We start from the raw sequence: 15,131 nt of genomic DNA, 5'->3' as shown, positions 1-15,131 counted from the left end.
CTATTTTTCCTGGCTCTCCAGTCCTCTATAGTATACTTCTTTTTTCTTTCCTGATTTTCTTCCTCGCATTCTGTAAATATTTACACATAGGTTCCGATTGTACACATCACACAACCACATAGAGCTTAGGTGAAAGTCGCCCAAGGTCATCTGAAACTGGGGCAATCCCCAGTTGACATTCAGTACCCTAAAGGTTTTTTGGAGGGCTGCGTGTTTGTGTTTGCAGCTGACAAGCCAACAAACCTGTTTCCCTTTTTCTGCTCTGCCGGTTAGCACACATGGAACATCTCCAGGCAAACAACAGCATACAAGAGGGACAAAAATAAAAGAATAGAAACAAAGGCCGATCTACAGACAGCAAACAAAGGCAATACCTATTAGGAAACTCAAAATACGTATAAAAATCTAAGTCAAATCAAGATCTAGCAGGCATTTACCCTTTGTAGATTACTTGTACGCTTAGGAAATCCCATTCATGCAAAGGGCAAATTATTCACAATCATAGTTTTGACCGTCTCATCCAAATAATTTGCTGGTGACCCAACAGTATGCCATCGGGCCTTATGTGACCGACCAAGACAGAGGAGCTCTGAAGTCGCTAAACAACACAACACACGGAAAAGCATTAGACATTTAACGCCGTACCTCAGTGTAGCTTCTCCCTGTGGTTCTGTGCAGATAGCAAATAAAATCCAGAGACAATTTGGTCTCAGCTGCAGAGATCTGAAACACTCAGAGAGAGAAAGCCAGAGAGAACTCAACTCCCATCTCTCTCTACATCTACACCAATAGGCTCAAATCCTCCACTCACATCCCATCTGAGAGAGAGCGAGGGGGAGAGAGAGTTAAAAGGAGAGTGGGTGGGGTGGGGGGTGTGCTTGCTTGGGTGAATATAGGGGAAAAACTGAAAGGGAGAGTGAGCATAAGTCAGGGAGAGAGAGTGAAAGGGAGAGATTTATGAGTTTGGTTTTGTGTAAGAGAGGGGAAACAGAAAGGGAGGAAGACAGGAGTTTAAATCTCTAATTACAACTGCTTATCACAAGCCCATGAGCAGATGGTAGGAATGGGTGACAGTGGACTTTGTACACACTACTCCGTTACGCTCGTCTTTTGCTTGTGCATGTGTGTGTGTTTGCATGCCAAAAAGGAATGTAAGCACATATGCCGAACAATGAGGACAGCTCGTAAATAGTATGTGCCTTCTCACCTAACATCACCTTTTTCTCACAGGGTACCAGTGCCTGTTGCTCTTCCTCATCAGCATGAGAATGAGTACTAGAATGAATCTCTACATGCATCAGATGGATTTCATGAAATCCATACTTGGGTTCTATTTTTCTATCATCAGGTCAAAATTTCAGAATTTCTCCAGGACTTTGGTTAATAAACAAGAACAAACAAAACTGAGCGGTCTGCGGTGCTAATTCGAAAATGTTCTCACGCTGAATCACTAACCAAGATGGTGAAAGTATTTAACATTGTGCCTGCTACTGGAAATCAATCACAACAACATAAAAGTACTTGCAACCACTGGCAGACTCAAAAACGTGTAAACTATAAACGTGTAAAATAATACCAAGAATCGGTGAATTAAAGCCAAGCCTGCAGAAGCCACGAGAAAGTGAGGGAACAAAAAACTGTAAAAACAAATAAATGAATAATTGTAAAGTCAGTTATTCACTTATATTAACTGTTGAACTGATGGTACATTCAGGTAAAATTAGCAAAAGGGCTCATGACAGAGCATATTTTTTTATTTACAGTATATACAAATTGTTCCTTTTGTCCAACAGCTTCTAAGTGTGTGTGTGTGTGTGTGTGTGTGCAAACAAATGCTGCGGGCTGTGTGTCATCCAAAGCCCCAGCTTGGAGTGGTGAAGAAGATGGAGAAAGAAGGGAAGAGAGAGGGGGAAGCAGCAGAGTTGTGGCAAGCCGTAATCACCTCTCATCATCCATCTGAGGTGCTTTGCTCTCTTCTGTAATAAGCTCATGTCCTTGAGAAAAATGCCTGGAAAAATAAAAGATTCAATGGGAAGAGCTTGAACGGAGACAACTTTCAAATCTGCTCAAACTTGCCTTGTACCCATGCAGATTGGACGCCTGCTGTTTTGTGATGGTTTGATTTTTCGGTAGATGCAGGAATATATGAATTATAGATCAGCTTATATTTGCAGATCTCATGTGGACAGGGGAGAGAGGGAAAGCATTTTTAAACCCAATCAGATGTTTGCAATGTTAAAAACAGATAAACCTCTTATTCAGCTTGGTCAGTCACGTTTTTCAGATCAGAAACAATTGACATCTAGCTGAATCCAAAAAAACCCCCCAAACTATATTGCATGGCGAGCACAGAACACAGTGTTTAGGATGTAGAGTAACGGATGGTGCAATCCTGTTTGCTGATAAACCAAATCCTCACTTAGAAGAGAAATCCATGCACTGCCTCTGCCAGTTCAGCTGCAGGGCTCTGGATCAGCCTGATTACTCTGGGCTGACAGCAGCAGATCGAAGTAATCTCCAAATACTACATAAGTATGTACACGAAACAAACATATAGCACATTTAACCGCAGTGAGCTAATATGAGCGTGCACATTTCGTTAGTATTTGTGGGAGGGCAACAGATCTACATATGTACACAGTGAGAGTCAATGCTCTGCAAAAGTGAATGACTGTCTGCAAACTCTGATGTCTGTGCAAGCATGTTAGTGAAACGGGGCATGCTCGGTTTTATAATCAGGATTCAGGGATCACCTTTACTCTCTGTCATCTGTCTGACCTGTCCCCAAGGTACCAAGCAGGGAGAGAGAGAGAAGGGAAGCAAGGGAAGTACAGATGGGAACAAAGAGATAGTGAAACCCACAAGGGATAGAGTCCGAGAAATGAGAACATAAATGAATTGAAACTGAAGATTTCTTGGAATTTAGCCACCATTAGTATAACAGCTCTCCTGTAAGTAATCTTACTTCTCTGTCAGAGTAGATAATGTGCCTTGTGTAGCTCTTGAATAAAACAGAACAGGTGAAAAGGTCATTTGTACTGTTGTTTTTCATCTTTATTTCTTTAAGACGCTCTTTAAAATATGATTTCACAGATGTTTCGTAATATCTGCTTTGTGCGCGTTTGATATTTGAAACTCTGTATACACGCACCGTGAGTGCATGGGTGTGTGAACTACACACAGTGCCAGCATGAGCGCACAGCAGGTCTCATTTCCTCATTCTCCAGTCAGACACTGGTTTCTCTTTTGAGAGCGGAGCCCAAAATGACATCAGTTTCCGCCAAGGCACAATTCGTCACCATGGCACCGCACAAAGACATTTTTGACCCAGAGGGAGGAGGAGCATCATGCTTGACACATTTATAGCAGAGGCCTTTGCTCCACTCTTCCCTCTTCTCTAATACCCCCCCTTCTTTTTCTCAATTGATGTTTGCCCAGCCGCCCGCTCTGTTTACCGCATCATCAAAGAGCTTCTCTGACTTCGGTGGCTCCGGTTCTCTGGGCCTGACCCACTCTCCTTGTGCATTTCAACTTCTAGGTCTCTCTTCCATGTACCCTTGCACTGATACATATTTGGGATCTTTGAGTCAATTTAACATCTAGCTTCTCAAGACTTCTATTTTAGACTTCTTCCCTCCCCCACTTTTGATTTCAGTGCTTGTCAAACGGACTCCAAGGGCAGAATGCCTGTTGAAGAAGTGACCACCCACTGGGCTTTGTCTTACTCTTTGCCACGACAGACAGATGGCCAGTTTACATAGACAGAATATCTCAGATAAAGAGAAATCCAAAATACTAAAAAAATTCAACCTCTACAGTTTGAAGATTCATATTTCATTTTAAGTGTCATTATGCCAGGAGGTTTTAAAACAAGGTAGAAGATGCAGGCCCTTTGTTTGAGGCAGCTGTGGCTCAGGAGGTAGAGCGGGTCGGCTCGATTGCTCAGTCCCTGGCTACTCTAGTCTGCATGTCGACACATTAACATTCACACAATCACATTCAAATGCATCTGTGTGAGTATGTGTGTAATGCTGGACAAGGTGCATACGTATTGAAAATGTGCTTGTATGAATGAATGAGGCTTGTCGTAAAAAGCACTATATGAATACCTGTCCATTTACCATTTATGGTATTAGCAAAACACATAAAATAAACATTTATCAATAATAATTTAGTCATTAAAATATTAATTGTATTTAATAAATAGCAAAGTATTAAAGAGAAGTATGAAGATGAGAAAAAAAAATGTCCTGCAGTGGATACATCTACGGTCCTTCCCAGGTGGCAGCAGGGTGAAAAAGCTGTGGTTGGGTTCAGTCTGGTATTGCTGATGCTCTGCAGACTGCTGCAAGTGATGTCCTTGGCAGTTTTAATCACCCTCTGACCACACTTCCAGACTCAGGCCTTTCACCTCCCTTAGTAAATTTATTATTACCAAAATTATAATGTTCCAAGTTAGCTGGGTACAGGAATTTAGTTTTCAGTCATTTCTCAGATTTATTTACCACAGGGAGACGTGTATGATTACGAGGACAGGGTTCCCTGGTAATCATACATCCTGAAACCCAGGAAGCTGAACTGTTTGCCTGCTCAGCTCAGCAACCGATGTAAACAGTGGTGTGTGTTTTGGATCCATTCTTGTCTAAAATCAACAGTTTAAATAGTTTACTTAAACTGGGCTTAACATTGAATAGTTGTGGGACAAAAACATTTTTTTTGACACTATTTTCATATGGGTTTCCTGGGAGCCAGATAGAAACCAGATTTTCCTGTTAATAAATTGTGTTTTGAATACAAGGAGATTGTGGGAAATACTTGAGCTATGTGTTACAATTTTATATCATATCATGACATGGCAAAGTCATGTTAAGTTGTGTAGCATTTTGCTTAACATTTTCCTTTCCCTTCAACATCTAAGAGAAAACCTTTTTTTGTGACTAATTGTTCATTTTTTACCTGTGATATGACAATTATAATACAAAACCACTGACAGTCAGTAAAGATTAAAACTGAGCAACCCCTCTGATCCTATACTGTATGTAATCTACTGATAATATTGCACTATTTATGGCATAAAAAATTCACAAATTGTACTGTAATTAAAACTGTTTGCTGCGAATGTATTAATATTGTCCAGAATATATAAGAACACACTCTCAGGTATAACGTTCACTCCATCTCTAGCTTATACAAAATCTAGACTGAAGAATACACTGAAAAAGTGTCACTGTTTTCTCCTGGGCTTTCGTGCATGGCAAATTCATTGATCAGCTCCTTTGAAAATGAAGACATCATCTGCCTAGAGTTTTGCCTCAGGCTAAAAATAGGATTTTGCTGCTCCTGATCAACCTTATTTCTCTCTTTGCTTTCTGACACACACACACACACACACACCTACACACACCTACACACACACACACACACACACACACACACACACACACTCTTTCCTTCTTGTGGTTTTTAATGGAACATCAGCCTCCACCCAGAATGTCTTGTGCAAGAATTGTCACTTTATTGCATCTGAATATTCATATCAAGTGAGTCATGCTGGCTTATGTCTTGATATCTGGACTAATAAAGCATATAAGAAGAACCATCTGAGTTATGCAGTAATGTGGCTGCTGCTGAATGAAAGATTATGTGATTAATATTTGGTCCTTGCCACGTGTGCGACTATTTGAAGAAAGCTTACTTGATTCTAACAGTTTCTTACAATGTATATATGTATGGCACAAATGAATATAATGCATGAACATAATAAAAAGGACAGACCTTAACCCTTAACCCTCTGTCTCTTTTGTGTCTGCTGAGGCTTAACAAGCTAGAAGTTGCACAGTACATCATTCAGCCAGTGGTGAAATGGCTGCTTCCGGTGTTTTTGTCACAACACCAAGTCAGTCAAGGTCACCAAGAACTGTAGTATGTTGCTGCCATTCCCCCATCTCTGGCGCTTTGTTGCTTTAACGTCTCCCCTTGGGTCCGATGTGAGGTGGCACACTTTAAGCCAGTTTGAGAGCACCCAGAAAGGTGGAATCTCCACTCAGGGACACGTCTGCTGTGGCCCGGGGGATCAGAAGCTCCAAGTAGTCCCCAGCCTCCAGCTTCACAATACCTGAGGGATGTAAACGTCTGCATCAGAGCTTGAACTGATATTTTCCATTACCACGCACTCCTTAAACTGAAGCACCAACACACATACACAAACACACAAACAAATGCTTGACAGCTTGACAAAAGAGGAAGTGGGTTGATTAACCTCCATCAGACCTGTTGCTTAAAGGAAGAACATATCTGGGCAAAAACAATAACACAGATTCACCTCCTGTGTAGCAGGTGTTGAACGACTGGACAGGGTTCATGTTTTGGATGCAGCGGAACAGGGACACATACTGAGGCTCGTTTCCAACAACGTTTCTCTTCCACCGGAACACCACGTGACCCATTGCAAAGGTGTTGTCCCTGTAGAAGACCTGTGCACATCAGAACCACCAGGTTAAAACCACGAGGTGTGGTGGGGGCATTGGTGCTACACTTATTTAGTATCTAAATTATATATTCTCCTCTTAATCTGACCTTTGTTCAAGGTCTCTCAACCAGCTGCATGTATAGATTGAGCACACCCTTTTTTCTGCACCGTTTGTAAGGGGGAAAAAATAGCTAATGATTTGGAAACAGACTGGCAGCACCCCCCTGTGGCAAAAATAATGGAATGACAATTTAATAAAAGGACATACCTGACTGTACACATAATAGAAGCCCTCCTCTTGGACTAAAATGCGGTCACCGTCGGGCTCCAGGGCAGTGCCTCTCTTTAACCCAGGCTGCCAAGGGATGCCTGTGTACGTATCTGCTGAAATTTCTAATCCAAAACACAACATCATTATGGATGACTCACAAATTTGTGACCATATTTGTGAGTCATTAGTTACTGGAGACCTCATACAGCTTAAGTCTAAATTCTGACTTTGTAACAACGGCTCTGATTAGTTTACAAAGACCAAGAGATCTCAATATGAAACAATAAATAAAAACCAGAGGTAAGTTGAACAAACAGACAAATCAAAACAAAATGTCACAGTTATGGTCGAACATCTTGTACCTTTCACGTAGTTTTTTCTGCTGTCGTTTGCCAGCATCTGCAGGAAAGGCTGAGAAACTGCAAGCAAACACAAGAGGAAACTATTTTAAAAAGTTGTTTCTTTTCTGTCTTAACAAAGCTTGTTCCTTAGCCGTTACTCTTGTTTGCTCTTATTCATCTTTTTTTTGCTCCCATTTTTGGGCAAAAGTGCATCATCAGTGCCCAACAGCTCAATAAATTTGTCCTTACCCTATGCACATTAATCAACTAACAGCAATATCTGATCACATGAGATTTTTTTGTATTGTTAAAAAATGTGGTCATTGGTATGTTAAAGTAAACAGTGCGTTCTGGGGAACTTAGTGTGGCGGGATTTAACGCCCCCCACCCCCCTGCCCACCAAAGAAAAAAAAAAGAAACCTCTATGCACAATTAAACACGGGTTAACAAGGGTACAGAAAATTAAACACTACGCATAGTACCAGTAATAAAAGTGTATGCTATTTCTCTTTTTTCCTAATCAGGCAATAGAGTTGAAAAAACAAAACGTGCATCTTTGCAAATATCTCATGCGTGAACAATAATTGTAAGTCTCAAGTGCGTGCACCCTCCATGTCTTACTTAACACTTCTGCTCCAGACACCGTTCTCCTTCGTCGTGTTCGGATGAAGACAGGTGGACACTCGGGTTGGCGAGCAACATCTTTGATGTTGTTTGGAATCTCCACCTGAACAGACACGATACAGCTCTTAGAAAAACAGTAACTGCAATTAAATTACAATATATTGCAAATCTTCGTAACCTTGCAGGTGGGGTGCTTGCTGTTGTTCCCATGTGGGGGGTGGACTAGTGTTCTCTCACCTGAAATCTGTCTGCGCTGGGTTGTCCCTCTTCTCTCCCACAAGAGACATCTGATTGAAGTTGCTCTATTTCAGCTCTGAGAGCTACCAGCTGGTACAGAGACAAAGCTGAAAGAAAAGATGAGCTGAAAGCGGCCAGCATCAACAGGAAAATTGGCCAGGAGAGCATTCTTTCACTATCCCCTTGTCCAGAGCCAGGCTTAAGACCTGCCAAAACTGCCATTGCAGGACCCATACAATCTCCAGAGCGAGCTCACACTTGCCACATGACCAGTTTCACGCCTGAACTATCCTCTCCCTCTCTTCTTACTGTATTTGGAATGGCGGATGTTTGCTTTTGTTATCAAATGTTCTCTAGAATCTCCAGTAGTACCGTAACTCCCGTCTGCAAGCAAGACTGATCTCCTTAACTCTCACTTCTGTCCTTGAGAAGCCAGATCCAGTGCAGTCAGAGGGACTACGCAGGATAAATACTTTACAAAAAAAAAGGGTAAAGAGCTTCCCCTCTATTGTTCCGCTAAGCTAACCACACTCAGAGCTTCCTGCCTGACCAGAAGCCTTGACAAATCTCTCTCTCACTCCTCGGTTTTCACATCACAAAACACACGTCTTCTTCCACACATTCTTATAAAAAGTGACACGCGAGTGGGCACAAGAGGGGAACCAGGCAGCAAAATGGAAAACAGCCAAGTTGTGAAACAGGTAAAGTGATTTAAGACTGAGAAGTAAAAATAATACCGTATAATGCCACCGTTATTTCAGAATTAGATGCACACTAAAATAAGGAAGTGAATAAATTCATCTGTGAACAGCAACACTTGATGGCAAAACAAACAAAACTGTTATTCTCAGAATAAAAAAGCGAAGCCGTGCGAAGTTACTTGTTTTAGCACCCTGAATAACGAAGCACACACACACACACACACATACACAAACCCCAACTCAAACCACAAAAAAGATTTTAATGTATCAATTTATTGCATGTTACAGTACAGAAAATAGAAAGTGAAAATGTGTGCTTACAAAAGAAGTTGTCGACATTGTTTAAAAATCGTAAAGAAACAACTGGAAAATGGAAAAAATTGCTCAAACTGACCGCCCCGTACTCAAAAGTCAAAAGATGACTCATTCAGATGTTTGTCTGTTGTGATAAATCATCAGTTTTTCTTCAGAGTATACAGAAGCGGAGATGTTGTGGCAGATATACACAAAGTATGTCAAGACTGTGCATGTTCATTTCCATAAAAATTTGCCAAGACTCGATGTTATTACATGCCAGCTTTAAAATGCAACATACCAATTCTGAGTTATGGCAACATTTTCGCCAGCATTCGTTCCGAATAGATTCACATAAAGAAAAAAAAAAGTCCCACAGTGCACTGTCGCATACGATTGGCCAATGATTTTCTATAAAAACTTAAAAGACATTCAATTTTATTTGTTTTCATCCACAGGGTGTTGGACTGTAAAAGCACATTTGGCTAGGATGAAGACTCAATATCCCATTTATTATTAACTTTGCTTCCTACCAGGCTACAAAACAGTAAATCAACTGAATGACAACAAGTTCCGCAATCTTCTCTCGAATGACGGGATGGTGCAATTCTAAGTCACGGCAGAAGTGTAAAACAAAGCTAGTGGAGCCAGATGAGTGTATATTCACATGGTTGTATGCACAATGTGCATTAACTCAGCATATGGATTTGATATAATACAAAAATGTCCCAAAATGTTCAGTGCCACCAGTAAAATAAGAAAGAAGTCAAAGAAAAAGGAAGAAAAGACCAGCAATATACGATTTCTATAAAGCATGTTCACTTAAGACCACCATTTACATTCATAGTAGGATGTCGATCATTTGTCAAGTTACAGTGATGCACAAATTTGGTCTTCTGGCATTGTCAGATTTTGTTTAACATACTTCTCAAACAGTATTAAATATGGCTAAGGAGATCTGTTGAGTTTGTTCAAATGGCTTTGATACCACTGCACTGCAGCGTGCTGCATTTAGAAAGCAAGAGCTGATAATAGCGTTTTAATTGTCGAGCTCCGCTCCATCCCATGGAAGACATGCAGGAAAGGTTAATTAGCTCATTAAAAGCCCTCCAAGTGAGTAAAGCCATTTTGCAAATAAGCATTGGGTGACAGAATCCTCCAATTAACAATTACAATGCTGATGATAAAAGCTAAGAAAACAACTCATTCTTAAATATACCTCTTCTTAAAAAGTTTCAGGGTTTTTTTTGCTCCCTAAAATGATTTCAATTCAGTATTCAAATGGCCATATGCTGTACAGTAAATTTTTAAGAACTAACTTTCTTGGTAATCATTCGTCATGTCTGTAATGCCTCCCAGAAATCTCACATCGTGTGACTAACGCGTTAGAAGTATAGGGCAAGTTCACATTCCTCAGTCTTTGTTAAAAAATAATTCTTAGAATTTCATTAATCTTCAAAAGTTTCAAAAATTTCTGCCCTCAAAATTCCCCTAATAGAATTTGCTGGACCGCAGTTTCTTGCTGATTTGCAGTATTAACTTTGGGAAATTACTCACTAAATTTCTCTTGCTCAGACTACTGAGGACTCATTATAGTATTTGCAAATCTTCTGAATATTTTTTTGCACAAAATGAGAACTATGTAATTTTTCCCTTTTGTGTTCCAGCGATCAGCAGGGGCAAGACCATTACACCAACCGATACCTCTTTAGGTGCACAGATATATATCATACTAATGTAACTTGCTGTAAAAGGTTCTTACCATAAACTATAGAAGCCAATGTTGCACAATAACCCCTAAAGCCCAATTAAAAAACAAAGACCTTTTCTTGTGTGCGCATTGCATTTTAACCAGCTTGTAGATTATCTTAATCACAATGAAACAGAAGCAGTCTGACAGGAAATAAGAGGTCTATAAGTTATTTTTGACAGGCAGAAGTATCAAACATGTCATTTCATCTTCCTGACCACTTCATCTCAGCAAACACTTGTGGCTGAATATAATTATTCATCAGCAAGCTTTCTGCTACTTTTAAAAGTAAAGTTCAAAGGGTATATGTGTATAGACAGTAATCACAACAATATCCTTCTATGCCAATCTGTTGCACATACATCAGATTAACGCTTAAAGGGGGACAGGGAAAAAAGTACACTGCTCAAAGTATTGCTCAGAAGATGTTAGCTCATATAATTAAACACTTGGGTAAGTCTAAAAAGAAAAAGTGCAATTTAGAAAATTAAATATATTTACACTGAAGGCCTAGACTGCATTATCAGGCCTAGCTCAGTTTATCAGATGAACTGAAATTTTAACTGCAGTAACAATCAGTTTTCACTGAAACACCATAGGCCCCGATATGGACGCAGTAACAAGAGAAACTGTTTCACTGACTTTAATTCATTCGAGCAGACTTACTAGAGCAAAGTCTTCTGTGTTGTGACATGTAGGATCTGGCTTCATTCATTAAAAAACGTCAAAAATACATGCATACATATCTGCAAAACAAACTCAGGAGGACATTCTTACCCTCTCTTAGAACCTTGAAACAGTGAAAACATTTTAACATGTTACATTTACAGAAAGGTAAAAAGAGTGAAATAAAATAAAACCCCACACAAAAGGATTAAAAAAATGTACATTCTTCCCAAGAATCAGTGAAGCTTTTCCAATCAGTCCACTCAAGCCCATAAACAGTCAGTCCCTGACTTTTTTTTTTTTTTATTTCTTTTCTTTTTTTTTTAGATAATGGTGACACTAGCTGAAGGCTGAGCGCTCTCCTCGTGGGCATGGCTCTTCAGCAGGTCTTTAATGAACTGCTCCAAAGCAGCAAAATAGCCCTGACACTGCCATGTGTCGTTGTGCGTGCCCTCTGGAAAGATAGCCAGGCGTTTAGTCCGTGCAGGAGACAGCTCGTACAGTTGTTTCATCATAACTGGTGGGATGAGCTGATCAGACAGACCAGACACAAACAGCGAAGGCATGCGGCACAGCGCCACCTGTCTGTAGGACAGGAACTTATTCCTATAGCACCACAAGGGGAGCAGGCGCATGGGCAAGAAGGAGAAGAGCGTTGCTGCCATATGGGGGATGCTGAGGAAGGTGTTTTCAACAATAATGGCTGCTACTCTATGAGGGTTTACCGATGCCAATCGAACAGCCACGGCACCTCCTAGTGAGCGACCAAAGAGTACCACCTTCGTTTTGTCTAGATCAGGGCGGGTCATGACATAGTCCAATGTGGCCTCGGCATCAAGGTAGAGCCCATCCTCGCTCGGCTCACCCTCACTTTTTCCATAACCACGGTAGTCCACCAGCACCACGTTAGCTTTTAGATTGACCAACATTAACAGGGCGTTTGGCACCCTGTGACCAATATTACCTGCATTACCATGGAAATAAAGGATCGTAGGGGGAGCAGAAGAAGTGGGGCAGCTTTGATTTCCAGCAGTGACTCCAGGAGATGTGTCCCCTCCTGTGTAACGAAGCAGGATGAGGTTGAGCTTGACACCGTCCTTAGTACGAATATACACATTCTCATGTGGGATTCCTGTTGGCATGGGAACATAAAGGCGAGAGGAGGAAGGCTGGTCAGGAAAATAGAGGAGAACATCCTGAAATTTGTAGAGGATGCCTGCCACAGATGCTAAGATGAGAGCGAGGAGAAAAAATCCTCCATATAGATGGAAGGTGAGGATAAGGGCCAAAAGGGAGACACGACAGGCACCCCAGGACCAGGACACCAGAGTCAGGGTGCAACGCTCCATTGCCCCCCACAGCCTCCACGGCTTCTCCATGGCTACACAAGGGCTGAGTCACAGGACACACACTCTGCAACAAACCAATAAAAACCAAACAAAAACATTAATGAAACAACCAAAAAACACAGGGAACCAAAGATGATTTGCCAGGTAATTGCATCAAATACAGAAGTTCTTGCATCCGCATCAGTATATAATCATGCACAATATCCATAACAGTTATCAGCCTACTTCATTAAAAAATACTGATGCAAAACTGAACATACTGCTCATGTACCAATAATGGGAAGTAATGAAGAAGTGTGATATGTTATCACACCTAATAAAAGAATTAAACACCAGTTAGTGTTCATTAAATTATTGTAGGCATTCATGCAGCTTTGTTCAAAAACCTATTCTGTACAAAACCATTTTTTGAAATCAGACATTCAATTTGATTAAGCATTAAAAGAAAGGTTACAAATAAAAAAGGACAAGTGTCCCTACAACAGCAACCACATATTCCGATATTCCAATCAACATTATGCGTCTCATGCACAAGGCTAAAATACGTATTAACTACAGTCTTTAGCTTTAGAAATAATGAAGCACAAAACATGATAAAAATACATTTTATCACAATTTTATTTCACTATCATAAGTCAAAGCTCGTGGTATTTGGTTAGTTGACATGGAAGGACCTCTATGTATTCTGTCTAAAAACATTCATATACTTAAACCAGGACTGTATCATTTTTATAATAACAGCAATAGTAAAACATCACTGGATAATGTGTTTGACTGCAGTGGGTCTCTTTTCCGTCTCCTGCTATAGCAGCAACCTATAAGAGGAATCAGGTGTGCTCAGCCAACCGAAAGGTGATGGGAACCAAACCCTGGTGAATATACTGGCTTATCAGGTGGCGGTGAGATGTGTGCAGTGCTGAGGTTAGTACGAGAAATTAAGGTAATGCATGCTGAAAAGGAGAAGATGGAAATCTTACGAAGGAAAAAAAAAATGTCTCGACCCCACCCACAAGGAAAAGCGTTGACAGCTGCTGTCAGCCTGGTGAAAAGCTCATACGACTGGTCTTAGCAGAGCTTTGGCAGTTGGTATCTAATTTAACTGATCGTCGATCGTTAAGAGCAGCCAGTCGTCACTCAGTATTGTTTTGGCCTGTCAAAAGAAGCTGTCAAATTAGTCACGACTGACACACCATGCTTTGAATTTGCTGGCTATACAAACGAGTTTAACCCCATTAAATGACCACTCGCTGCAGCCGAGTTAGCTGAGTAACTGAAATGCTAACTACTAAGCTGTCCTTACCTTGCTAGTGCTGTTAGCAGTCTTATATGTAGCTTTTTAAGTTAGCCACCTAGCTATCTCGTCAATGTTAGCTACGGAGCCATCTACTTACCCTTCTCTCATTTTCAGCGTCTCAGCTCCACGAAATTTTAGTAAAATACTAACGCACAGGCAACACAGCCACTGTCATTCAACTCTGTATCTACTAACAAGATTATAGTTAAAGCAGCAAGGTAAGTGACAGGCTGTCAGCGACAACACCGGTGACACTAGCTGCACAGCTGGTTAGCATTACTGGTGTAACCTTTTTCAGTTCCGTGTAGAGCTTAGAATAAGAAAATGGGTTCCTGTAAAGCTGCAGTCCTCGCACATCAATATAAACTGCGTTTCAGCGTGACAAAGCACAAAAGTATTTCAAGTGCTAATTTAGGTATCGATCAGATGATACTTAAGGCGTGTAATGCACAGCACGCCGCCGTAGTAAGGACGTGCAGAATATTAAATACGATGTATTGGCCGTGCTCACGCCTCTGCGTGTGCTATTTAATTTTCACCCACCAGGTGTTGCTATTAGATAGAATATACAGCATTCCAGGGCCTAAAAGCAAACTGATTAAAAAATAATTCTTAAGCACATTCAATGACCGATGCAGCGTTGTTACTTGTTTACTTTATGTACATTTTTTATTTTTGTTTTGTTATTGTTATGATTACTACTACTACTACTACTAATAATAATAACGGTTCTGTATAAGGAAGTCAGAAGTGACAGGGAATAAAGTCATGTATGAGAATAGTGAAATAGTTGTAAGGTGTGTGGTAGGAGTTAAAGTTGAGTTCAGGGTGGGGGGTAGGACATCAGAGCCTGTTCTTGTTTGCCATGGTATTTACAGGTTGACAGATGAGGACAGGCAGGGGTCTCTGTGGACTATGATGTTTGCTGATGACACTGTGATCAGTTATGAGAGTAGGAAACGTCTGGAAGATTACCTGGAGAAGTGGAGGTATCCTTTGAAGATAAGATTAATGAAAGTCAGTAGAATCAAGACAGAATACTTGTGTGTGAATAAGAGGAGATCGCGTAATAGTGATGTTGCAGGGAGCAGTGAAGGTGAACAAGTTCAGATGCCTGGGTTCAAACATCCAAAGC

The 15,131-nt window shown here is 40.8% G+C and overlaps 2 protein-coding genes across 2 annotated transcripts; both read right to left on the bottom strand.

Annotated features, from left to right (window-relative positions):
- Nucleotides 1-5,493: 5,493 nt before the first annotated feature.
- Nucleotides 5,494-8,411, bottom strand: tnfsf13b (TNF superfamily member 13b). The gene is made up of 6 exons (XM_031734545.2): nucleotides 7,943-8,411; nucleotides 7,703-7,808; nucleotides 7,103-7,159; nucleotides 6,738-6,862; nucleotides 6,323-6,473; nucleotides 5,494-6,115 (listed from the first exon to the last, which is right to left on the bottom strand). The coding sequence occupies exons 1-6, from the start codon at nucleotides 8,174-8,176 to the stop codon at nucleotides 6,003-6,005; spliced, it is 786 nt and encodes a 261-aa protein (XP_031590405.2). The 5' UTR covers nucleotides 8,177-8,411; the 3' UTR covers nucleotides 5,494-6,002.
- A 472-nt stretch (nucleotides 8,412-8,883) lies between these two features.
- abhd13 (abhydrolase domain containing 13) lies at nucleotides 8,884-14,517 on the bottom strand. Its single transcript, XM_031734620.2, has 2 exons — nucleotides 14,094-14,517; nucleotides 8,884-12,766 (listed from the first exon to the last, which is right to left on the bottom strand). Exon 2 carries the CDS (start codon nucleotides 12,730-12,732, stop codon nucleotides 11,677-11,679), a length of 1,056 nt encoding a protein of 351 aa, XP_031590480.1. The 5' UTR covers nucleotides 12,733-12,766; nucleotides 14,094-14,517; the 3' UTR covers nucleotides 8,884-11,676.
- Between the last annotated feature and the right edge of the window lie 614 nt (nucleotides 14,518-15,131).

Source organism: Oreochromis aureus, linkage group 16, assembly GCF_013358895.1.
Source record: "Oreochromis aureus strain Israel breed Guangdong linkage group 16, ZZ_aureus, whole genome shotgun sequence".
Classification (NCBI taxonomy): domain Eukaryota; kingdom Metazoa; phylum Chordata; class Actinopteri; order Cichliformes; family Cichlidae; genus Oreochromis; species Oreochromis aureus.
Note: the sequence above shows the minus strand (reverse complement) of the source record. Positions and strands in the feature narration are given on the sequence as shown.